The 24,791-nt window shown below is 41.9% G+C and overlaps 1 protein-coding gene across 10 annotated transcripts in view; it reads right to left on the bottom strand.

Annotated features, from left to right (window-relative positions):
* Positions 1 to 24,791, bottom strand: part of CTNND2 (catenin delta 2) — a 1,014,682-nt gene that overhangs the window by 146,631 nt on the left and 843,260 nt on the right. For all 10 annotated transcript variants that reach the window (XM_021076841.2, XM_085001648.1, XM_085001647.1 and 7 more), the window contains 3 exons: positions 18,883 to 19,000; positions 12,918 to 13,103; positions 171 to 344 (listed from right to left, as the gene is read on the bottom strand). In XM_021076841.2, coding sequence (XP_020932500.1) covers positions 171 to 344; positions 12,918 to 13,103; positions 18,883 to 19,000 — 478 coding nt within the window. The remainder of the gene's footprint in view (positions 1 to 170; positions 345 to 12,917; positions 13,104 to 18,882; positions 19,001 to 24,791) is intronic.

A 24,791-nucleotide genomic window follows, 5' to 3' on the forward strand; every position in this document is an offset into this window, starting at 1 on the left:
AATTAAAAAAAAATACCTTTCTATGTGCAACAGTTCAATGTAACCGGCCTTTATCTAATATCCTCAGAAACTTTCTTACAATTGCACTTCTCAAAATTGGACTTTTTGTATTTTCTAAGGACATTCTCACAGCTCCAAATTTCTCTTTTATTGTAACGAACTGGTCATACCTTCCAGCTCCCTGCAGCCAAGTTCTGCAGGGCGCCTGCCGCCCCTTCCAGCGTGTCTGCATTTGAGCACTCAGAGAGCAGTGTGAGGTAGGGTTTGACTATTGATGGGTGCCACAGCATCTGGATCCCTTTTGGTGGTTCTGCACAGTCTGGAAGAGGTCCTACTCCATCCCACTGGTGGAAGAGAAATGAGAGAGTAAACATCTTTAACATTTTTACACTTCTCAACATTGCCTTCTGCAAACATCAAAGACCAAAACAAAAGCAGGATGTCCTGACATTTGGTGAACATCTACAGCAGGTGTCTTGACATTTGGAGAACATCTACAGCATTAGAATCAGGGGACTGCCAAAAAATGGGAGAGCCATTCCTGCCCACCAAGAGCTTCTGCTGGAAGATGGAGGGGGTTGGAGCATGAACATGAATGAATGTTACTGGCAGTAGATTGGATATGTGCTCCGAGAATGAGCTTAGCACACTGCTTTAGGAAGGAAGGAGAAGAGAGGGGTTAATTTTGATTGGGCAGGGTGGAAGAAGGCTAAAAATGAGGCAGCATACTTTCCAGTAAGTGTACTTACTATAGGCACAGCATAGACTGTTAACTCAAATACCCTCAGTTCTTTGTATAAGCGTTAACTGTGATAAATTCCTATACCTCTTGTAACATACATGTTTTGTCATTGCATCTATGGGCATAAAACAAATGACAGAACAGACAAAAGAGAGAAACCTGTTATAGTTTCTTAGATACACTGACATGAGCTAAAGGCAAATTTTGATCTTATAGAAACTCCGATGTTGGCTTGGCATTTAATCTAATAAATAACAGGAGAAAATGTAATTAACAATTAACTACACATACATTTAAAATTATGGACAAAGACATTGGCAGAGCCTTAAAAATGATAGTTATGAAGATCATGTAGCAATATGGATAAATGTTTATGATAAAAATTAAACAAAGTAGGATGCAAAGTACTATGGGGTTTGTATTTTATACCAAGTAAAATATAACATGAAAAACATGTAACGATAATAAACACTTATTAATAAAGTGTTTACATCTTTCTTTTTCCTACATTTACACTTTTCTATTATTCTTATAATTTTAAAAAATGTTAGAAGTTCCAATGATTCTGATCTTTGATCACACTAACCCTTTTCATTAAAAACAAAGGCAATAAATATAATAAGGGTAGCAATAAAGTAACGTGTAAAAAAAATTCCCATATTCATTTTTGAGAAAAATCACAGTAAAACAAAACAATTAATTCATAATATTAGAATAGGAGTATTAAGTTTCTTAACTGGTTATTTGTGTTTATTAATGATTGCTTTTGCTTAAAATATAGTCTAAATGATATTTATATATCCCAATCTTCTCACAGATACTTTATGTACATACATGTATGTTCATGTGTGTACATATATGTGTATTTATATATGAAAACAAAACTATATTTCAGAATCTAAGTTCCTTAGGTCTGAAAATTTACCTGGAAGAAAATATAGGCTTGTAACACAAATAGAAGTGTTGATAGAAATAATAAAAAGTCATTAAACAGTCCCAAATAATTTCAAGAATTCCATCATTTATTTTGCAAGAGTAGAACTAAAAATTCACACCTTCTTTTTCTCAATTATGATACAGCTTAAGTCAAGGCTAAAGCACAGAGATGAATGACATGCCATGGATGGGTGATGGACATCCCATGAAAGGTCATTTTCAATGAGAGTGTTGCTCAATGTCAACATCAGAACAAGGACATTCAACGTGGAAATCTTCCTGTTCTTTCAACAAAAACCACTTCTAAACCATTCAAGGATGACTTGCACCTGTGCAGCACCTATCAATGAAACCAGTCTAACTCTTTTAGTTTTATTTATTTTTTTCTTTTTTGGCCACACCCACAGCATATAGAGGTTCCTGGACCAGGGATGGAATCCAAGCCACAGCTGTGACCTATGCCACAAGGCAATGCCAGATCCTTAACCCACTGCACTATAGCAGAAACTCCCACTCCGTCCCTTTTAAATACACACACACACAAAAAAAAACTGAAAGTGAACCAGACTAATCACAACGCTCCTGGTTCATGATTTGAGACTGACTCACTGCACTGGATAGAAAGATAGAACCAGGCAAAGAGAACAATCATTTTATAGGTTTGTTGACTTCAATTAGAAAGCAAGAGTATTACTGGTCTCTCAAAGGAAACCAGCTGGGGACATTGAATCTATACACTAGTGCAAAAGGAAATGGAAAATTACCTGTTTTTTCATTGTTTATGTTGTCATCTCCTTAAAATGTTTAAGCTATCATTTTCATAAAAAGATTTAGGAGTTCCTATTGCGGCTCAATGGAAACAAATCTGACAGCATCCACAAGGATGCAGATTCGACCCCTGGCCTCATTCAGTGGGTTAAGGATCTGGCATTGCTGTGAGCTGTGGTGTAGGTAACAGATGTGGCTCAGATCTGGCATTGCTTTGGCTGTGGTGTAGGCCAGCAGTTACAGCTCTGATTTGACCCCTAGCCTGGGAACCTCCATATGCTACAGGTGCAGCCCTAAAAAGACAAAAGGAAAAAAAAAAAAGCTTTAGCTTTCATACAAAGATATAGAACTCATCATGGATGAAATTTCCCTCTCAGCTATGAGTTTAATAACAGGAAAGGTATAGAGAAGCACTATTTTGCTTGCTTGTTAGAACAAATGACAGACAAACTATCAAGATAAAAAAAAAAAAGCTGTTATCATTTGCTGTGTTTCATCTTGTTCTTTTTTTTTTCTAACTTCTGCACAATAAAATAGGATAAATGGCTAAATCAGTAGACAATTTTCTTCTTCTCTGACATGTTGATCTAAGTGGCTCTTAATATCTTTTATTACAATCCTTTCTTAATGGCTACAGAGAGAATGTGAAGGAAATAAAAGGAAAACTGATGTGAATACAGACAATCTTTGATGGTCATGAGAGAAGTTCAAAGGGGATTCTCTGCTATTTCCCAATGTTGACAGCACCTGGCACATCAATACAAAGAAAAAAAAAAAACACCACTATTTCAAAGCCAGTCAGTGTATCCTGCTTTTATCTGAGTACTTTACTCAACTTTCATTGAGTTAATAGGGAAAGAAGTATCAACTGTCCATTAAAAAATATTTTCATCACCTGTAAAAGACCAGAAATCTTCTTTAAGAAAGAGACTTTAAGAGTTGTGTAAACACACTTGATGTCATGTTGCCTAACGAATCAATAGCAACAGGGCTATAGGGCAATGGTGACATAGGGTCAGATTGATGTGGTTGTAGAGAAGCAAACTTTTAATGCCAACTTTCTAGAGCTAGGAGGAGCCATGAAAAATCATGGGAGATGCAAATTACCTTGATATGATAAATTTCTTTTACCAAATGGAAATATGTCATTTATAAATGTAAATACAAGGGGCACTGATCCCAAAATTTCTTCAAAACTGGCACATGGCTTTAAGGTAAGCAGTGACTAAATCTTTAACAGTTGAAACACTGATTACCAGCTACTTCGTCCTAAGAACACAAAACCAAATCTATGAATAGGCCTTATACAAGCCATGTTTAATTTGGACTTTATCTTGAGGACCAAATATTTTCTAAGAACTTGAAATATGGAAATAATATATATAAAAAAGCAAAATATTGTCATGTCAGGAGGGAGAACTTTCTATGTAATAAAGACAGGGCACAACCCAGGCTTACACAAACACACACACACTTACATATATAATTATCAGATTATTGTCCATTATAGGGTATTATAAGATATTGAACATAGTTCCTTGTGCTATACAGCACATCCTTATTTCATATAGTAGTTGGTATCAGTTAATCCTATACTCCTAATTTATCCCTCCCCTCCCCTTCCCCCTACAGTAACCATAACTTTGTTTTCTACGTCTCTGACTGTTTCTGTTCTGTATATAGATTTATTTGCATTTTTATTAGAGAATAGTGGATTTATATTGTTGTGTCAAATTCTGCTATACAGCATGGTGACCCAGTCATATATATATATATATATATACACACACATATATATATATATATATACACACACACATATATATATATATACATATATATATATACACACACACATATATATACATATATATACACACACACACACACACACACACACACACACATATATATATATATACATATGTTCCTTTTCTCATACTATCTTCCATCATGGTCTATCTCGAGAGATTGGACATAGTTCCCTGTGCTGTTTTTTAGATTCCACGTAGAAGTGATGGTGTATGATATTTGTCTTTATATGACTTACTTCTCTTAGTATGAGAATCTCTAGGTCCATCCTTGTTGCTGCAAATGGCATTATTTCATTCTTTTTTATGTATCAGTACTTTTCTGGCTTCAAATGTATGACTGCATGACTAATATCAATAAAACAAATCAGTGAAGTTTATATCATTCACTTTCTTTTGAATAGATTTACAAGGAGATCCTGCTGAGTAGCATTGAGAACTTTGTCTAGAAACTCATGTTGCAACAGAACAAAGGGTGGGGAAAAAAATGTAATAGTAATGTATACACGTAAGGATAACTTGATCCCCTTGCTGTACAGTGGGAAAATAAATAAATAAATAAATAAATAAAATAAAATAAAATGCAACTCTGTTCATTCAGTCACTAGTTAAAAAAAAAAAAAGAAAATATGTATTCTCTCTCTGAGATGGTAATGGTTAAACCTTTTTAAAAGAGAAAGAAAGTAACGTGCTCCATGACAGAAGCCCAGGGGCTGCTGAAATTTGGACACGATACTTTCTGATGTGGTCATGGTCAGGGAGGGCGAGACACACACTGGTCACTGTAGGAAATGTCTGCTTAGGAAGAAAATCCCACAGCTGTGGGAATGGGCCAATGTGTGGGTTTTAAAAAAGAAAGAAAGAAAGTATCTTCTTTTTAGACTTGCTTTTTCATACTTTTGCTTCTCCTTAGGGCTTCAATCTTACTTAAAAGATTTCTATCTTAGTTGGTTTGATGATGGGATCGTGGAAGCCATTTGCTCCTTATACAAAGAGAGATAAGGATAAATATAAGAATGCAAAGATATCCACGGTTTACAGAGAGACTCTGCAAATGTGGGGCTCTTTAGTGAATGGCAGCTCAGGAGACAAGTCTAATTACAACATCCATACAAGACCCTGGGGAATGAGAAGAATTAATTACCAAGGGAATTTCAGCTCTTCCCCCTGGAGAGGCTTACAACTGCCCTGGCTCTGTTTCCCAAGGCACTGGGCTGGGTATCACGGAGATGCTAACAAGTCTTTCTCACCTACAAGGAAGAAGGATTTGCATTTGGGGAGAAGTGTGATAATACACAGTTCCTTTCACATATGTCACAGCACTCCCGTCTACATACCGAAAAGGGCTCTCACTGCTGTATCTTTGGAACACAAATAGAAAAGCCCTCTTCACTAACGCAATGAGTCTCTATTGCCTAGATTTCTTTGCCAAGGAAAAAGCATGACAGTCTTAACATGTGTGCAGGTTATAACTTTTCTTTGGAAGGGATTTCAGTGAAATCAACAGGCCAGAGATACTGCAAGGGAAAGGAGGTGGGTCTGCAGTGACAGGAAAACATTCTGGTTTTATTTTATTTTACTTTTGTTTTTAGGGCCACAGCCAGGCTAGGGGTTGAATCAGAGCTACAGCTGCTGGCCTACGCCACAGCCATAGCAACAAGAGATCCCAGGAGTGTCTGCAACCTATACCACAGCTCACGGCAATGCTGGAAACTTAACCCACTGAGGCGGGTCAGGGATAGAACCAGCATACTCATGGTTACTAGTTATGTTCATTACCACTGAGCCACAACCAGAACTCCCAGAAAACATTATAATTTTAAAATCCCACTCTTGCTTCCCAGCTTAAGTCACACATCACAGAATGTAGGAAGAGAAATGTCCATCAACAGATGAAAGGATTAAGAAAATATGGTATATATACACAATGGAATACTAGTCAGCCATAAAAAAGACCAAAAGAATGTCATTTGTAGCAATATGGATGGAACTAGAGACTCTCATACTAAGTAAGTCAAAAAGAGAAAGACAAATACCATATGATATCACTTATATCTGGAATTTAACATATGACAGAAATGAACCTTTCCACAGAAAAGAAACTCATGGACTTGCAGAACAGACTTGTGGTTGCCAAGCGGAAGGGGAAGGGATTGGGATAGACTGGGAGTCTGGGGTAAACAGATGCAAACTATTGCATTTGGAGTGGATAAGCAACAAAATCCTGCTTTATAACACTGGGAACTATATCTAGTCACTTGTGATGGAGCATGATGGAGGATAATGTGAGAAAAAGAATGTATATATATATATGTGTGTGAGTATATATACACACACACATATATATATATAATTATATATTACATAAAATACATGTATATATATTATATAATACATGCATGTATATATATGAACTACTTATCTTATAATACATGTATAGATATATATATATATGAGTGACTAGGTCATTTTGCTGTAAGGTAGAAAATTGACAGAACACTGTAGACTAATTATAATGGAAAAAATAAAAATCATTAAAAAAATAAAAAACCAAATGGTAAACTGGCAGGGAATGTTCCCTCAGGCAAGGGTTTGGTCAGATTAGGCTACAGCTGGTTCTAAGTATGTTAAAAAGCAACACCCTAAACACAGTCCATCGCTCTGTTGGCCACTTTTGCTTGACTTGGTTTAAATAGCAGTTACTAAGTGATTTTGCCCTGACAGCGTTTTACTGTCAGGTCCTGCTACTGGGAGGAGGGGAAGAAGGACGAAGGGAGGCAGGGGATACAGGTAATGGTCAAAAGCCAAAAGATAAATGATTTTTGTTGACTCTTGGGAATTTTTAAGAAAAGGATAATGCAGGTGTCTGAATTCCCCTGGGAGCTGTTCAGGAAACTACAGGGATGCTGAGCCTGAGGAAGGAGCCAACAGAGGTGATGGCCAATGAGCTCTTTTCACGTGGCACATGTATCTCCAGGATCTCCTTGTAGAAGATCTGGGAGATTTTGCATTTGAGATTAGAAACCTGGATTAAAGGAGAGGTCAGCTATGGAGTTTCCTGAACAAGACATCACAACAAAAGAGATTCAGGGCTAGCCTTGCTAGTTCACCTCCATGACTGTGTGGGCATGCATTCGTGAGGAGGCGGCCAGAGGGAGGATGGTGATGTTGCCAGGTCCAGAAATGGGCACAAGGAAGCCACTGTGCTATGCCCATGGCAGAGTGTCATCAAGGCTGGCCCACATCATCAGTCATCCTGATGGAACCTACTGGAGTCCCATGAAGTCTTATGGAGAATTCTCTTTGCTCCTAACTTCTCATCCACATCCAGGGAAACCTGGGCTGTGACCAACCCCATTACCTGCCTTTTCAAGGGGCGCTCTGCCTCCCGTAGCGACCTCCTTCAGGTAGTCCTGTCATCTTGCCTGTCTATATCTTTGACGATACATCCCTCAAAGATAGTCTAATACTTGGTTTTCCAACTGGGGCAGTTTTAATACCCAAGGAGACAACTGGTAATGTTTGGGGACATTTTTCATTGTAACAACTATGGAAGGGAGTCCTGTTGATCAGTGCTATTGAGTAGAGGCCAGGGACACTAATAAACATCCCACAAGGCACAGAACAACCCTACAACAGGGAATTCTCTGGCTCCAAATGTCACCAGTGACAAGATCGAGAAACCCAGGTCTTGCCAAGTAAGACCCAGGGTACTGACGGATGGCATGCAGTACTGAGCAGTAAAATTTAAATACCAAGTAAACGAGACACCAAAAATAGAGTGCTAAGTCTGTAAACTCATTGACGGTGGAAGAATAGCATTTGTAGTGGAAGAGATATATTTTATAGGAGAGGCTGGGTAGAAGGATGAGAATGTCACTCATTCACTGGGAGTGGCAAAGAAATGCCACTGCACAGGATGGTGCTGCCATGATCTTTGCAGGCACATGCGATTTATTGCTTCGAGGACATGAAACACCATGTCTTGAGTCACCAAGCTCTTGGCATATGGTGAGGTGACAGCAGAGGGAGACTACACTGCAACCAGCCGTGAGGGACGAGCAGCAGCCGAAATCAGCAGATGGTTAGGAAATGGTATTAGGCAGGAAATGAGAAAGCATGGTTGCTAATAAGAAAATGAAAACTGCCTGGAAGAGAGAAAAACAACCTGTGATATTGGGAAATGAGGACGTAAAGGCGTCACAAATGTCACAAAGGGCAGCTCCGTCAAGTGAGAATAAATCAAATCAAAATGTGCTCATGCTGTCGCTGGCATCCACAGTGATTAAGACACATTTTGGCTCATGTAGCCAAAGCCTTAAAAGCATGTGTTTAGTCTAGATATTTTACTTTTAAGAATTTATTTCTCGCTGTATGGCACAGGAAATTATATTCAATATCCTATAATAAACCATAATGGAAAAGAATATTTATATCTATCTATCTATATAGATATATAAAACAGAATCACTTTTCTATACAGCAGAAATTAACACAACATTCTAAATCAACTGCACCTCAATAAAATGAATTTTAAAAATAAATTAAACAAAAGAATTTATCCTTGAGAAGTGATTAAGGATGTAGGTGAGATTTAACTACATGGATGTTTATTGCCGTTTACTTTAGCTAAAATTTGGAAGCAACCTAATTTTCCGATAACCAGGGACTGGTCCATACAACATGGTGGACCCTAGAACGGAACTCTTGGTAGCCCTTTCACATTCTGGTGTAGATGACTTTTTCCTGGCAAGGAGAGCGGTCATGTAGTGCCAAGTGATAACCTGTCTACAAGGGCATGTTAAGCAACGCAGGGTGAGGCAGGGTGGGGCTGTGACCACACCTGCCCTTGCTTTCAGTGGTGCAGTCACCTGGCTGCAGGTAAACAGTAGCTTCCCTATGTGCAGAGAATTTGCAAACAGCTAAATGAATAAAAGCTGCTCTTTTAAGCTACTCTGTGTAGACAATCCTAAAACATTTCAATGATACACCATCCCTCCTCACAGGGGTGGAGAGCTCCTACTGCACCTCCTTAGAAGGCCCACTGCACCCCTTTTCCCTTTGGCTAAGAGAAGGACCAAGGTTCACCTAGGGTCATGGTTGCCCCGCAAAAATACTACACTTCCCAGTTGCCCTTGCAATGCAGGTGCCAACGTGTCCCATCCAGACCAAAGGGATGTATGTGAGATTCAGGGAGATCCTAGAAGGAAAGGGCACTCCACCCCCAGCCCCCAAATCTTCTTGGCTCCATTTCTTCCCTGGACTGTGGATGTGACGAGCCAATGTAGACCATGAGGAAGAGAGCAACACCCTAAAGAGCTAAGGAGCCTCCAAAGGCTACAGACCAGAGTCGCCAGCAGTGCTATATTAGTAGGAAAGACACTTATTTACTCTAAGACACTATGAACTTGGCTGCCTGATACGGGCCCTACCTCACACTCTAATCAATGCAGTACAATTACACTTTGAAAGGTTAAACAAAGTTATGCATAAATACAGAGAGATAGAGACCTGAAAGGATACAGGCCCATGTGTAAACTGCTGTGGTAGCTCTCTCTAGAAGGGAAGATGCTGGAGGTATGTGTATTATTTTCTTCTTGTAGCTTATTGCTATTTCACTCTTTTATTATTTATGTGTTATGATTGCATGGATTTGTTTTTATAAATGTAAATATTTACCAAAAATTTAAAATGTATTTAAAGATATCTTTATAAATATTTATATTTCACATTGATTTTTGTCTCAAATAAGGAGAAACTGATTAAAAATTTAAGTTAAGCGTAAAATTCAAATTTCCAAGGTACTAGTTTAAAATAGCCATAACTTCATTTTTGTGCTTAGGGACACTGATTGCTAGTTAGTCTCAGAGCCTCACTTCTGGGCCAACAGCTTCCATGTGACCCAGTGGTAATGCATGAAGCTCTTGAGGTGACACAAACACAAGGTCCTGAAAATCCAGAGAAAGCTTTCAGGGGATGGGATTTTGTGGCACCTAATCTCATTTATGTATGTCACATGCTAACACCTTTTTTAGTCTCGCATGATCAAAGTGCTGCTTCTCCACGGGAACTTTGAGATATTCGCACATATACTTGTTGATGTGAACGGCAAGTTCTCAGACGATGAATGTGATAGAGAGTGTTCATGAGGCCTGGTGGTGACTGCAGAGTCAGAACGTGGTAACATGCAGACCTGCCATGAAAAGCTGTGAAACAGATTGAACCATAAATGGCAACAGAAGGGCCACAGAGTACTCCTGGCTCATGGCAGTCCTTGGAGGCCAAGTGTCTCAAGAAGCAAATGGATGAAATGGATGAGGCTGGGACCACAACTGTAACACCCATTGGAAACAACCCCATGGCAAGAGCTAGAGTCTTTGGGGACCAAAGATTACCCTCCATTCAGCAGAGCTGGTGCTGGGCACTGGGTGAGAAAAAAAAAAAAAGACAGAAAGCAGCCCCTCATAGTCCCTCCCCTCCAGAAATTCTCTCTCTAGGGAGATGCACTACTGTATATGACTCATAGTGTGATGAGCATTGAAGGAGAAGTTTAAATAAAATCATGTGGATGCCGGTTAAGGAGTGATTAACATTTTACCTGGGGGAAATCCTGAAAGGGTGGAGGTGGTGTTTTACTTGGTTTTGAAGGATAACATTCCGAGTCATGAAACAAAACAAAAAGTAGGGGAATGCCGGACAGAGGAGCAGCAAGAGTAGAAGCTGGGGGGTAAGGGCTGTGGGATGCTGGGCAGGCCTGTGGGATGCTGGGATGGGCCAGGAAGGCATGCAGGAAAAAGGCCTTGAGCTTCAGCAAAGACGTCTATTATCAGGCAGGAAACAGGGGGCCTTAAAGGTTTTACACAGAAGCCCATTGCTACTGCTCTTGTGGATAAAATATCACGTTGGTATCCTAAGTGAGGCTTCCCATTCATTTATGCATCTGCATTAACAACCTAAAAAACAGGTGAAAAGGAGTAAAAATACTTATTCTTAAATTGATCCCAGCTCACTAAACAAAGATTATCAGGAGAAAGAGAAAGCCTACCACATAAAAATGCTGGGTCAGAATCATCTTTGAATTCTAAGAGGTTTAGAGCCCCACCCATGTGGATACATAGATACTCATGTGAACAAAATAATTCACAGGGAATATTCAAGCCAAGGAGAGATTCTGACTTTTAGGGGATGTTGCTTGGTTTAGTTCTGTTTTTCTCTGCAGGTTTTTCTATGCACAGTCAAGTTCACAGAGCAGGTGTTGAAGGCCCAGATCAGCTCTGGCCAAGAGCCAGTGGTATCCTGTTACCTTCAATCCATGGTTGAGCACCATCGATCCCAGGAAGACACCACAGGAACCTTGGTCAGCTCTCACATTAAGAAACAAACAAAAATGCTTATTTCTACAAAAGGTGGAAAAGTGGATAAATCAATTGTATCCACTTCGATTTTCCTGGATCTCCAACTTTGGATGGTCACCCCTGCCCTGCTGTACCAGGCTGCTGGCACAAAGCCCTGCAGGGATGGTGAGGACCCTGCCAGGTGAGATGAGCCTCTTGGTACAAGGCATGCAGACTGCTCTGAGGGAGGTTCTGCTTGAAAAGAGCTAGAGAAACTTCTAGAATAATTTCTTATAATTCAGCAATGAGCACTGAGCACCAAGTCAGAAGTTAATGAATTTGCTGTGTCATTTTGGATCAGAATATGATGCAGAGAAGTACCCAATACATCCATACACAGGGGCTGATAGTCTGATGGTCCTAGGACATTTCAACTGCAATCATTTCATGAAATAAGAGCATATATTTAGCAGATCTTTGTATCATATATTTTCTTCAATTATCCCTATAAAGAATCTAAAAGAAAAAGTTTCCAAGGTTCTTATTACAACAATCTGACCTCTAAAGTGTTACAGCATCTTCCAAAGGTACCAATGCCAAAGGTCAACATAAATTTCTGGAATTCAGCAAGTGCCAGAGTAAATCATGCAACCAATTATGATTTTCATCACTTTTGCTTCCTGGTAAAATCTCTGGCTCCTCTGTCTTGGGAAGGATCTGTTGTGGGTTAGATAACTTTTCATTTTGCATAATCCTCTTGGGAGTTCTCCTGTGGTGCAGTTCTAAGTTCACTGGATTGTCCCCCAAATCAAGCTTCTAATGTCATTCTGTCGGAAGGGCTGTGAACTACCCCATTTCACAACAGTAAGTGCAAGATTATGTATCTGAAAGTTCCAAAATGAGCCATAATACATGTTGGGCTTTTGCATCTCTTTCCTCAGCTTCCCTTCTTTACCACACTTATTTTGTGCAACTGTACCACCTGCAAGGTACCTGCGAGGGCCTCAACAAATGTGCTAATCAACACACAGAAGAATCAGTGCCTGCACATGTCTCTGGGAGCTGATACTTTCGAGCTTGCCTGGAACTCAAACAGCTTTCTTTTTTAAAAAATTTCCTGTCTTGGCTTGGCTGCAGAACATGAGGGGGGTCATTTAATACTCCACAGTCTCAGCTGTGAAATCCCTATGGAAAAATCATGCAGACGCATTAGCAATTTTACCTCGTGTTGGAAACACAGAGCCCTGTACCTAGACACAGACGAAACATTAATGATGTAATTAGGGAAGGAAGTAATTGCATGCAGCTGCGAGTCACCCACATCACCTGATCCTGGGATTTCTTTTTCTTCTTCTTCTTGCCCCAGCACCCGGAACTTTCTGAGTCTTTGCCATTGGCCTCACCACAGAGCAGCCCATCCAGCTCATCCGTGCCCATGTGCTGTCCCTGAGACGTTTCTGCTGCCAGCCGGTAAGAAAGATTCCTTAAAATGCACACACAGTTTTCAACGGTCTGGAAAATCAAAAATTAAAAAAAAAAAGGAAGAATGAATAAACACTAACCGGTACTTCTCCACTCAGAAAAGCAGTCAATCTTTACACATACATTTTTCTTTGGATGTATTTAGCCCCTGCTCCTAAAGCCTCCCTTGACAGACACAGTGGAAAGAATTTAGAGAAACTTGGAGAAGCCTTAAGACCTTCTTTCCCCCCAAAAATACCACTTATCAATGCTAGTTCCTTTTATAAACAGTTGTCATTGTTGGCTGAAATTCACTTTTGAGCAAGGAAGAACCCACAACCACGAGAGGTCCCAGATGGGGTGCCACCTGGGGACTAGGGCTCAGAGTCTCCGACTGGATTTCTGTCAGCCCTGGGAGATTGACACTAATATTTACCATCTATCAGGGACTTTCTGGGAGCTGAATGGGGCAAGAGGTGCAAACCAGGGTTGTCCCAGGCAAACCAGGTTCTGTGGTTGGCTGGGGCCATAGATGTTTCCATGCTCCTGGCTTTCTCCGAGGTAGCTGGTGCTCCTAGTTTCTTAGCATAAGGCTTAACCAATGGTTAAAGTAGAGCTCTACATGCTGTAGAGCTAGACACCTGAGCAACCCTAGGCCTCCGACTCCTGGCTTTGTAACTTGGACAATGTGCTCAGTATCTCTGTGACTCAAGAACATCCTCTGGAGAGTTCCCACTGTGGCGCAGTGGAAATGAATCCGACTAGTATCCACGGGGATTCGGGTTCGATCCCTGGCCTCGCTCAGTGGGTTGGGGATCTGGCATTGCTGTGAGCTGCGGTGTAGGTTGAAGATGTGGCTCAGGTCCTACATGGCTGAGGCTACGGTGTAGGCTGGCAGTTGTAGCTCTGATTCGACCCTTAGCCTGGGAACCTCCATATGTTGTGAGTGCAGCTCTAAAAAAGCAGTAAGAATAAAAACTAAAAAAATAACATCCTCTGTAAAATGGCCATAATAGTGTCCACATCTTAGGTTGCTGTATGGGTCAGCAACATTAAAGTATTCATAGGTGGTAGGTGGAGGAAGGATCCCTGCTCCACAGACATCCATGTCTTAGTCTCTGGAACCTGTGAATACATTAGGTTATGTGGTAGAGGGAACTGAGGTTGCTAATCTGTTGACCTTCAGACAGGAAGATCATCCTGGATTATCCAGGCGGGCCCCTATAATCATGAGGATCCTATAAGCCAAAGAGGGAGGCAAGAGAGTTAAAGTGAAACCATCTGAGAAGGATGTGACCTGCCACTTTTGGCTAGAGATGGAGGAAGGGACTGAGCCAAGGAATGTGAGCAGCCTAAGGATGCTGTAAAAGGCAAGGACACAGACGTTTCCCTACAGCCACCACAAGGAATGCAACCCAGTTGACACATTGATTTTAGCCCATTAAGACCCAATTTGGACTCCTGACCTCTGAAATGTTACAAGAAAAAAGTTTGTGTTTTTAAGCCACTGCGTTTGTGGCTTTTTGTTACAGTGGCCACAGGAAACGAACCCAGTATGTACAAACTGGGGAGAGTCCCTGGCATACAGTAAGTGCTTAACAAAGGTTTGCCTCAGTAACAATGGGGGAAACAGCACCGCTGGCAGGTCCAGAGCTTGTGACCTATAGCTGATGGGTTGGTGATGAAGTCCCGGCTCTGTCATTTAATGAGCTGTGTGACCTTGGCCAACGTGCTAAATCTCTCTGTGCTTCTATATCCTCTCAAAATCCCCATTTGGGCCAAACTGGAGACTGGGTCTCCACATATGAATTTTGGGGAACCAAACATTTGGTCTGATGCATCAAAGTTTTGACCTTTGATCTAGATTTGAGGAACTGAGGGAAGAGGGAAAAAATACCCCCTCCCTTTGTTTTTCTAGGGCTACGCAGCAGCATATGGTAGTTCCCAGGCTAGGGGTTGAAGTGGAGCAACAGCTGCCAGCCTATGCCACAGCCACAGCAACACCAGATCTGAGCTGTGTCTGCAACCTATACCACAGCTTGTGGCAAAGCTGGCTTCTCAACCCACTGAGCGAGGCCAGGTATTGAACCCAAATCCCCATGATGCTAGTTGGGTTCTTAACCCTCTGAGCCACAACGGGAACTTCCCAATTTTTTAAAACAGACAAATGATGGGAAAAAATTGAACTAAGTTTTATTTTTAAAAGTAGGTCAACTCGGCTATACTTTTTCAGGCACCTACTTACTATGTGAGAGCCACCATTCAAGGCAGAGAACATTGTTCTACTTTACAGATGAAGGAAATGAGGTCTGAAGCTGTTGGTAACTCACACTGGATTGTACCAGTTTTTCTAGACTTGGGTTGGGAGAGGAAGAGGGGAGCACGGCCAGGGTTCAAATTCTACCTATGACTGGAATCTGGTAAAAGGCAGCATACATCTTTGAGTGGACTGACTACTGGAGGAAGCGGGGGTGAGCATGAAAATCAACCAGAAAAACTAGTTTTCTGGGTCTATTTCTGGAGGCTTTGCCATTCCAGACCTCACTTGTCAGCGTTTCAAGGTTTCATGGGCTGCTAATCCCACAGGCTTTGAGTCAACTTGATTTTCTATTTCAAGCATCCTCTCAGAATCAAAAAAGGAACCGGCATGAAAGCAGGTAAACAGAGGACGATGCATAAAAGAGAGAGAAGTCTCCCCCGAAAGGAAAATGTTATGGCATAAGTCAGAACGATTTTTCAATCAGCTCAAACTGATTTTTCTTACATCAAAGACTTGGGAGAATAAACTTCTTTCTCATCCTGCTGTTTGTCTTCCCTGGGGGCACATCCATGTCTCTGTTAAACAAATGACTACTGGGGAATAAATCTGCAGTTTTGAGAAACGCTTTATCATCTTACCTGTGGCTAAGGGGTGATCTGGGGGGAAGCTGGCAGGGGAGAGAGAAAGGAGAGAGAAAGTGGGGACAGGTAGAGTGGGGAAGGAAGACAGAGGGAGTGGTATAGAGGGGAGGATGTGGGGGGGGTCCCGGGGATTGAATTCATCCGTCTTCCTAAACTCGGTTTAGGAGGGTTACCAAGTCAAGCATTTTTCTTTGCAGGTGCAGGAAAATAGAAGGACAGCCACTGCCCTTCTTGGGGACACCAGCAGAAGGCGTGTGGCAGCTGGTGGTTTTGGTTCCGCTACCCACTGCTGTCAACAGAGCTCTCAGCAGTTTCTCTTGGTCACCAGGGTGACTTTGACTTCTTATTTTCTATTAGAAAGGGCTAATTTGGAGGCTGTCTGTAGAAGGCTCTGCCATATGTTACCCATTGAACAAACTGCCCCGATTATAGGCGCTGAGCTGAGAGCGTGTGTGGGATCTAGGCTCTTTCACTCATTAACTTCGCTGGCCTCAAAGACAGCGTGCACACATTTTCCCCTCCTCTAACTTGTCATTGTGAAAGCTCAGAAGTGGCCAAGCAGAGGGCTGAGTGGAGAATGATGGGACAATAATCATACATTAAAACTCAATCGTACATGCTGGCCAGCAAAGCACGGCCGAGTCATTTATTACATTTGATCCTTTCAACAGCTATGAGGATCCTCCTTGTCTCAAAGCTAAGGTCACTGGGGTCCTGTCCTCTAGTCACTGGGAGGAGATCCTGGGACGAAGCTTCATGCTCGAGTCACTCAATCAGGACTCTCTGAGTCTTCCGACTCCAGCCCTAAATGCTCCTCGTTTTCCAGTTTCCTCTTTGGGGGGAAAGGTGGACATTAATAGTGAGAACTTTAAAGGCTCCTCAGAGTTTGAGGCGTCTGGTCATCTGACACATCAGAAAAAAGATGTGTGTGCCTCAAAGCACTCTGATCTTGGACCCTGCTCCTGAAGGCTGTCTTACCCACCCCAACAGGGCTCTGGGCACTTGTTCAGGCAAGAGGCTGCTGACTCTTATTTTACTTTCAACTGAAAGACCCAGGCAGGATTCAAGCTTGCTTGGCATCCTAAGGCTTAGTGTTCCCCTGCCTTAGTCTTTACCACTCTGACTATTGAGATCCTTGGCATCACAGCTTCTGTGAATTACGAATTACCTTCAGTCGCTCTTTTAAAAAAAACCCGTGTCTCTGGTGTTAACAGGTGTCCATAAATACTCAAGACATCTTGACTGGTTGCTTCTTTAGGGACTTAATTTTCCTGTCAGTGATAGTAAAAGGCCTAAAGTGGCTGCTAAGGGCATTTACAAGAGAGGTTGATTAAATCTTTTATATCATATGTCACTTTGAAATTGATAACATGTGCACAGTAAATGAATGGGTGCAGATGTAACAGTGGCAGCAATACAATGACAGTGTTTCTAATTGGAGTAAATGAGACTCAAAGGGCTGCAGCCCCAGAAGATATCACGGATCTATCTCAAACTTTAGGGAAGAAGGCATCAGTCATTTTCTACATTTTTCATGTGTGGTCAAGGTTGAGAAGTGCCATGCTAGGAGCTCTCCTGTAGCTCAGTGGGTTAAGGATCTGGTGGTGTCACTGCAGTGCCTGGGGTCATTGCTGTGGTATGGGTTTGATCCCTGGCCCAGGAACTTCTACATGCTATGGATGAGGCCAAAACGGAAAAAAAAAAAAAATAATAAGTGCCTTGCTGAATTGTCCCCATGCCAATGAGTAAGTAGATGGATAAAACCACTCTCATTTGTTCTTCAGCTGACCTTACAACTAAATTACATCACACTGTATTCCCGCCTAGAGTCCACTTCAAAGCTGTATCTACTATGGCAGGTTTTCCATTCAAGATGCACACTGAGTCACCTGATGAACTTTCAGAGGAGTAGATATCAGAGATGAGAGTGAGACATTCAGATTCAGGGGGCTGTGATAGGGTCTAGGCACATGTATTTATTAAATGGTTCAGGGGCAATTCTGATGAAGAGCTGGCACTAAAAACCATGGGACTAGGGCTTAGGTTCACAACCAGGGCCAATTTTTTGCCTCCCCACAGTACATTTGGCAATGTCTGGAGGCATTTTTGTTTGTCACACCGAGGAGAGGGGAGGATGGTGCTGGCATCTAGAGGATGGAAGGCAGAGCTGCTGCTCAGCAGCCTACTGTGCACCGGACAGACCCCAGCAAAGAATTAATAGGACCAAAATATCACCAGGGTGGCTCTGGAGAAGGTCTTAATAAGGTGTCACATTCACCCCATGCATGACTTTAAAGCATTGGTAAAATCTGTATTTATACCAGGATATTATGAAATCATTTTACACATTTTTATTTAAAGTGAATTAAAACGAATGAAAAGACAAACGAAGACAAAACCAAATAGCTCAAACACTGGCAAAGCCCACCCAATTCTATTTTGGATTGTGAACTAAAACACTAAAGAGACACTGATGATTAACGTTTTGATGGGCTCATTTATTTTCCACTTGGACAGCATTTATTTACACTTCATCAGGCATTCTTTAAATGGCATTGGATAGAATGAACTTGTTAAAAAGCTATCTTGTAGGAGTATGGGATTATTCAAATCTCAGGTAGTTTTAATAATTTTTTTTTTTGCATGTGGATTTTAGAGAATAAAGCTAGAAGACTGTGGGCAACCAGATGTGTGAGTTTATACACTGATCTGGAACACCTGTAGTTGGAGTAATTTAATCTACATTTTTCATTCGCTACTAATTAAGAATTAAGTGTCTAGTTCTAGGCTAGGATTAGAAGCCCCGTCAATATAGATTTCAGAGTGAAAGGATTAAAAAGGCATTAACTCTCCATCCTCGTTAGCCATTGTTTAGTCTCCTGGGCATCTCCATTCTCCAAGATGCTTCATTTATACAAGCACAACACACCTTGCTATCGATCTCACTGCTCCCCAGCGCAGACTGAATCACGTAGAGCAGCGCATCCGTGAGCCCGTCACATTCCCGCATCCTCCTCCGGGCCTCTTCTCCAGCTGAACTCACATTCCTGCAAAGCAAAAGGATGTGTCAGCACCCTTTGTGGTGGTCACCCGGAAATCGTTCTTCCAGTCCCACCTCCTCTCAGAGTTTTAATGGAAATACTCTGCTTGCCCCTTCAGAACATTTGCCAAAAATACAGCTTTTCTTCTTCTTTTTTTTATGCAAGCCTGCAGCATATGGAAGTTCCTGGGACCAGGCATCAGATCCAAGCTGCAGCTACGACCTCCACCACAGTGGCAGAATGCCGGATCCTTTAACCCCCTGCACTGGGGGACCTGGAGCTGCAGACATGCTGCTGATCTGACTGTGCCACAGTGGGAACTCCCCAAGAACATAGCTTTAATGAGTGGGGAGGGTCTCCACAAAAGATACTAGAGTTGGGTGAGTCACACATGAAATGCTAGAAATAGAGAATGCAGAATTCCAAGCACATGATCCATGAAAGTCCCATGACTGCTGAGAGGGCAGACTTTGGCAAAGTCTTCAAGGTCTGCTTCATTTACAACCGCCGAGGGAATCAGAAGCTCTTTGGTTCAAAGGCTTCTTCTTCTTTCAGAAAGTTTGAAATAACTTTTCAAAGACAAAGCTTCCAACTTACTGAAATATTTTAGAGATCAACTTTCACCTGCCTCAAAAATATACCTACCTTGGCTCTGCCAGAAGTAAACGTCTAGAAATGTATTCTTATGTTATTTTTTACTTTTTTTTCGGGCTACACCTGTGGCACATGGAGGTTCCCAGGCTAGGGGTCCAGCTACAGCTGCCAGCCTATGCCACAGCCACAGCCACATCAGATCTAAGCTGTGTCTGAGACCTACACCACAGCTCACAGCAACGCTGGATCCTTAACCCACTGAGAGAGGCCAGAGATTGAGCCTGCAATCTCATGGTTCCTAGTCGGATCATTTCTGTTGTGCCACGACAGGAACTCCTTTCTATATTTTATTTTATTTTTATTTTATTATTTTATTTTATTTTATTTTAGAGATGTATTCTAAGAACACGGAGATATCTGGGAAAATTTAGTCATTGGATGCCCATGGGCAGGTGCTGCCCAAACGTCTTCCTGTAAAGACACAGGCTGAGCAAAACGCAATAGAAGGGACCTCTTGCAATGGAATGCACAGCTGGAAGGCAGAGAGATCTTCTACATCTACAAAAGACACGGGAAAATCAGGTCGAAGGCACATCTTTGGGATGCTTTTAGTGACTCCACAATCTGAGAGGGCATTCTTCCTCTCCTAACCATGGCTAGGGTTTCCTTCCAGCAGAGAACTTCTGCAGTAACTGATTTACAGACAGCACAGCCTGTTAGAAGGATGCTGGAGGAAGTGAGTCAGTGGAAGGTACAAAGAGACTGAAGGAATTTAGTAACTGTGGGGAAGGGTGATGGAAAGAGATAATGCTCTTGATAGGGCAACGGTCCTCAAACTAAGACTAGCGTCAAAATCACGCTAGTTGCTAGGCCCCATCTAAAGATCACAGGTGGAGTTGGATAATTTGCATATTACCAAATATCAATGCTGACATTGAAGATTATTGCTCTTGCCCTAATTCTAGGAGGAGGGTTTGGTTGGGAAGGGTAGTGTTCTTCACTGACTGCTGGGCCCAGCCACGGGGCAGATTCCAAGAATCTGTGGTTTTGGACAGAGCCCACAGGGGTATTTTAACAGAATGAATCTCTGAACCCACACTGTGACTGACACAGTATTCTCATTTCATTTTCCCAACCTCCTTTCATGTTACACTTCACTCCATTTTATAGATGAGAAAACTGAGACTCAGAGAGGTTGTCCAAGGCCACATAGGCAGTAAGTGGAAACAACAGAACAGTGTCTGTGAAGGGTAGAAAAGCAAGAGCTTTAGGCTTGGTGCAAAACATGGACTATGATTTTTAGGAATTAAGTGAAAATAAAACAGACTCAGTGCTAAAATGCTACTGAACATAAATGTTTTCTTTAATATCCACAAAGTTCTGTAGGCATGTTTAAAGAGACTCTATTGGCATTTTAATGTAACACTGGGAAAGGTTAGTCAATTCAAATTAGTATTTTTGGCATTTGCTGATCTTAAAATATAAACAAAACTCCTAAGTTCCTTAGATGATATAACTGAGCCAATATTGGCAGCATTTTTATGTAAAGTGTTATAGATTCTGCCTTGGGGTGGCCAACCTTGGCTTCAAACACCATGGGAGGGAGGAAAACTTCCCAGGAAGGAAAAAGTGGTGAGAGACACTGGCCTTTGTAAGGGAGTATTTTTAGACCATTCCTTCTTGAAATGATTTTCACCAGCTTGAGCTTTAGCTTTGTCAAAAATTCCATTCAGACCTCTTTGGTAAGAAGAATGCCGAGTGCAATGTGTATGATTCTGTGTTTTAAATCTTGCCTCTTCATCCTTTGATGCATCATGTTTCCAAAGACAGAATCATGGAATTTAGACCTGAAAAAAACTGTAGGGAGAGCTCCGTGGACCTTCATCCCAAATGTCTCCACATTTTTCCCTCAACCAGGAATGCTTCGTCTTTCCTTAGAGTGGGGGTGGGCTGTCTCCTGATCGAAAAATAAACGTCATAATGATCAGCCCTTATTTTCATTGGTAATCAAAGAATGGGCAGGGCCAAACAATCAGTGGGAAAGATCAGGAATTAACAACTATTGTCAACAGGGTACATTTTCTTTTTTTTTTTTTTTTTTGTCTTTTTGCTATTTCTTTGGGCCGCTCCCGCGGCATATGGAGGTTCCCAGGCTAGGGGTCGAATCAGAGCTGTAGCCACTGGCCTACGCCAGAGCCACAGCAACGCTGGATCCGAGCCGCGTCTGCAACCTACACCACAGCTCACGGCAACACCGGATCCTTAACCCACTGAGCAAGGGCAGGGACCGAACCCGCAACCTCATGGTTCCTAGTCGGATTCGTTAACCACTGCGCCACGACGGGAACTCCCAGGGTACATTTTCAATATTAATTTCAGCCCTTCCTTCCTTCCTTTTTTTGCTTTTTAGGGCCACACCCATGGCCTATAGAAGTTCCCAGGCTAGGGGTCAAATTGGAGCTGTTGCTGCTGACCTACCCCACAGCCACAGCAATGGGAGATCTGAGCCACATCTTCGACCTACGCCACAGCTCATGGCAACACTAGATCCTTAACTCACTGAGAGAAGCTTGTGATCGAACCTGCATCTTTGTGGATACTAGTTGGGTTTGTTACCACTGAGCCACAACGGGAACTCTGGATTTCCACTTTTAATCAACTTCCATATATGCCACAGGTGTGGCCCTGAAAAGGGAAAAAAAAAAAATCCCAATAATCTGTGTGTTGGTCATTGAACAGTTAGTTGGAATTAACGTCCCATGTAAATGCCTGACAAAGAGCCAAAAACCAACCTACGAAGTCCCTCTCTCCTGTGGTACTTAAACCATCTCTGCTCATCTTGGGGGAGGTGATTTACATGTCTGGCTAGAAACTGGGTACAGCAAAATTCTCTTAGCTTCTACTTCTATATGGCCTAGTTACTTTATGGATTCCCAGAACATCATCTGAGATGTCAACCACAAGTATCAGACGGTAGCAATAGCACTAGGAATAGCCCCGCCTCCATAAACTTCTACTGAGAACAAATAATGGGAGGTGGAATTTATTTGAAAAGCTATTGACTTGTCTCTCTACTTACATGTTTTTAAATCTGGTGCTTCATCACAGCCAAGTCAGAACAATTTCCAGAGAAATTAATTTCCCTTTTCCTGTCTCCCTTTCTCCCTCTCTCTCTTCCTTTCTTCCTCCCTTTTCCTTTTTTCCTTTCTTTCTTCCCTCCCTTTCTTTCTTCCTTCATTCCTTCCTTTCCTTCCCTTCCTCCCTCCCTTCTTTCTTTTCTTTCTTTCCTCTTCTTTCTCCCCCTCTTTCTCTCCCTCTTTCTCTCTCTCTCTCTCCCTTTCATTAGCTCCATCTTCAAAGTCTATGAGTCTGTTTCTGCTCTGCAAATAACTTCATTCATATCTTTTTTTTCAGATTCCACATATAAGTGGTATCACATGATGTTTGTATTTACTGTCTGACCCTTCAATTAGTATGATAATCTCTAGGTCCACCCATGTGGCTGCAAATGGCATTACAGACTTTGAAAAAAAACTTATCATTAGCAAAGTGACCACTGGGGTGGTGAGTGGAGGGATGGACCAGGGGTTTGGGGTTTGCATATGCACCAACAGAGGTATGGAATGACTGGCCAACAGGGACCTTCTGTATAGCATAGGAACTCTACCCAGTTTTCCCTGGTGGTCTATGTGGGAAAAGAATCTGAGAGAGAATGGATGTGTGTACAAGTATAACTGAATCACTTTGCTGTAAAGCAGAAATTATCACAACATTGCAAATCAGCTATTCTTTAATACAACTTTTTAAAAATGGGAAAAAAATAATAGAGCCTCTTAGGAAAAAAAAGATTAAGCACCGTCTTGCTGTTTGGATTCCTGCTCTGCACATTACTGTCTTCTCCTAAGGAAGGCAATTTCTTTATAAATCAGGACAGTGATGGCTTGGTAATTGCTCTGTGGAGCTGCAGGGACAGAATGCTTCAGTGGCCTAAAGACCAACTACCCACCAGGTTGGCAATGAACCCTGCTGCCATGCTGTCCTTAGAGCTGTCCCTCAGTGGACACCCCCACTCCCACTCATGAATGTAAAGCAGCAGAGAAAGAGTGATGAGCTGACACTGACTATTCAGAGCTGCCCCTTTCTAGGACTGCCTAGATGCGTGCCTTCTGGAATCAGCCATGCATCACTCCCACTGTTCCAGAGATGCCTAGAGCAGAACCACAAACACCTGAGTCAAAAGACACCCAATCGCTGTCAAGTACCACCTAGGGTTTCAGTTCCACAGTTCCAATTAAAATTGACAGACGCTGCAGAGTTAACTGCTTTCTGAGATACCTGCTCAAAGCTTCCCATTGGGCTAAATTACAAGGAAATGGCAGGGAAAAAAGGGGGGGGGGATGCTGTGTGGCTAAAACCATTACCTGTGAACCTAATTGTGCCTGTGGTTCTTGGTGCTCCATGAATACCCACAACTGTTTCCTAGCTTGTAGCTCTCGGTTCATGAGCTGTACTCACTGTGCCTTAAGACTCTAGTCACCTGACTGAATCTCAAGCTTGGAGCAGTGCCGTATGTAGCCCAGTTCCTGGCCAATTCTTGCCCTCCTGCCCTGTATTCCACTAACTCCTGAAATGTTTCACTGGGGCACGTTTGTGGTGGGCTCTTCTTTCTCCCGTGAGAACTCAGATTGGGGATGCATGTCACATTGGAAATCCCACCTCGGCATCCCACCAAGTCTGCCCCAACATCAGCGAGCATCTCCATAGAACAGAAAAACCATTGGCCTGCCAAGGTCCCAATACAAATGCAACAACAGCCAAAGGAAAATGCCATGTGTCAAAATGCAAATTAAGTTCATAGATTAAAAAACAGTGTTTTATTCCTTTTCTGCTAAGCCAAATTATTTTTCATCAACTAAACATGATTTAAGATAAATCACAGAATCTGAGTTTTAAAATATATATAATAAATTAATATGCCAGGAAAGGGTGAAATGCAGTATTCACTTCACCAAGCAGGCTGCTTCTAGGAAAGTGAGCACTGTGGCTAAATAATGAACAATGCCCAGGCCATCCAATTCAGTGTATTATGAATCCTCCATCTTCTACGAAGCAGGAGAACAAAGGTGACTAATAAGGGATTATAGGTAATTGGCTACTTGCCTTTTAAATGTCAAATTGTGGGTCTGAAGACTTTCAAGACTTG

This window comes from Sus scrofa, chromosome 16, assembly GCF_054392235.1.
Source record: "Sus scrofa isolate SSC_HxYL_T2T_F1_AM1 chromosome 16, Sscrofa_HxYL_maternal_Yorkshire_Landrace_v2.0, whole genome shotgun sequence".
NCBI lineage: Eukaryota > Metazoa > Chordata > Mammalia > Artiodactyla > Suidae > Sus > Sus scrofa.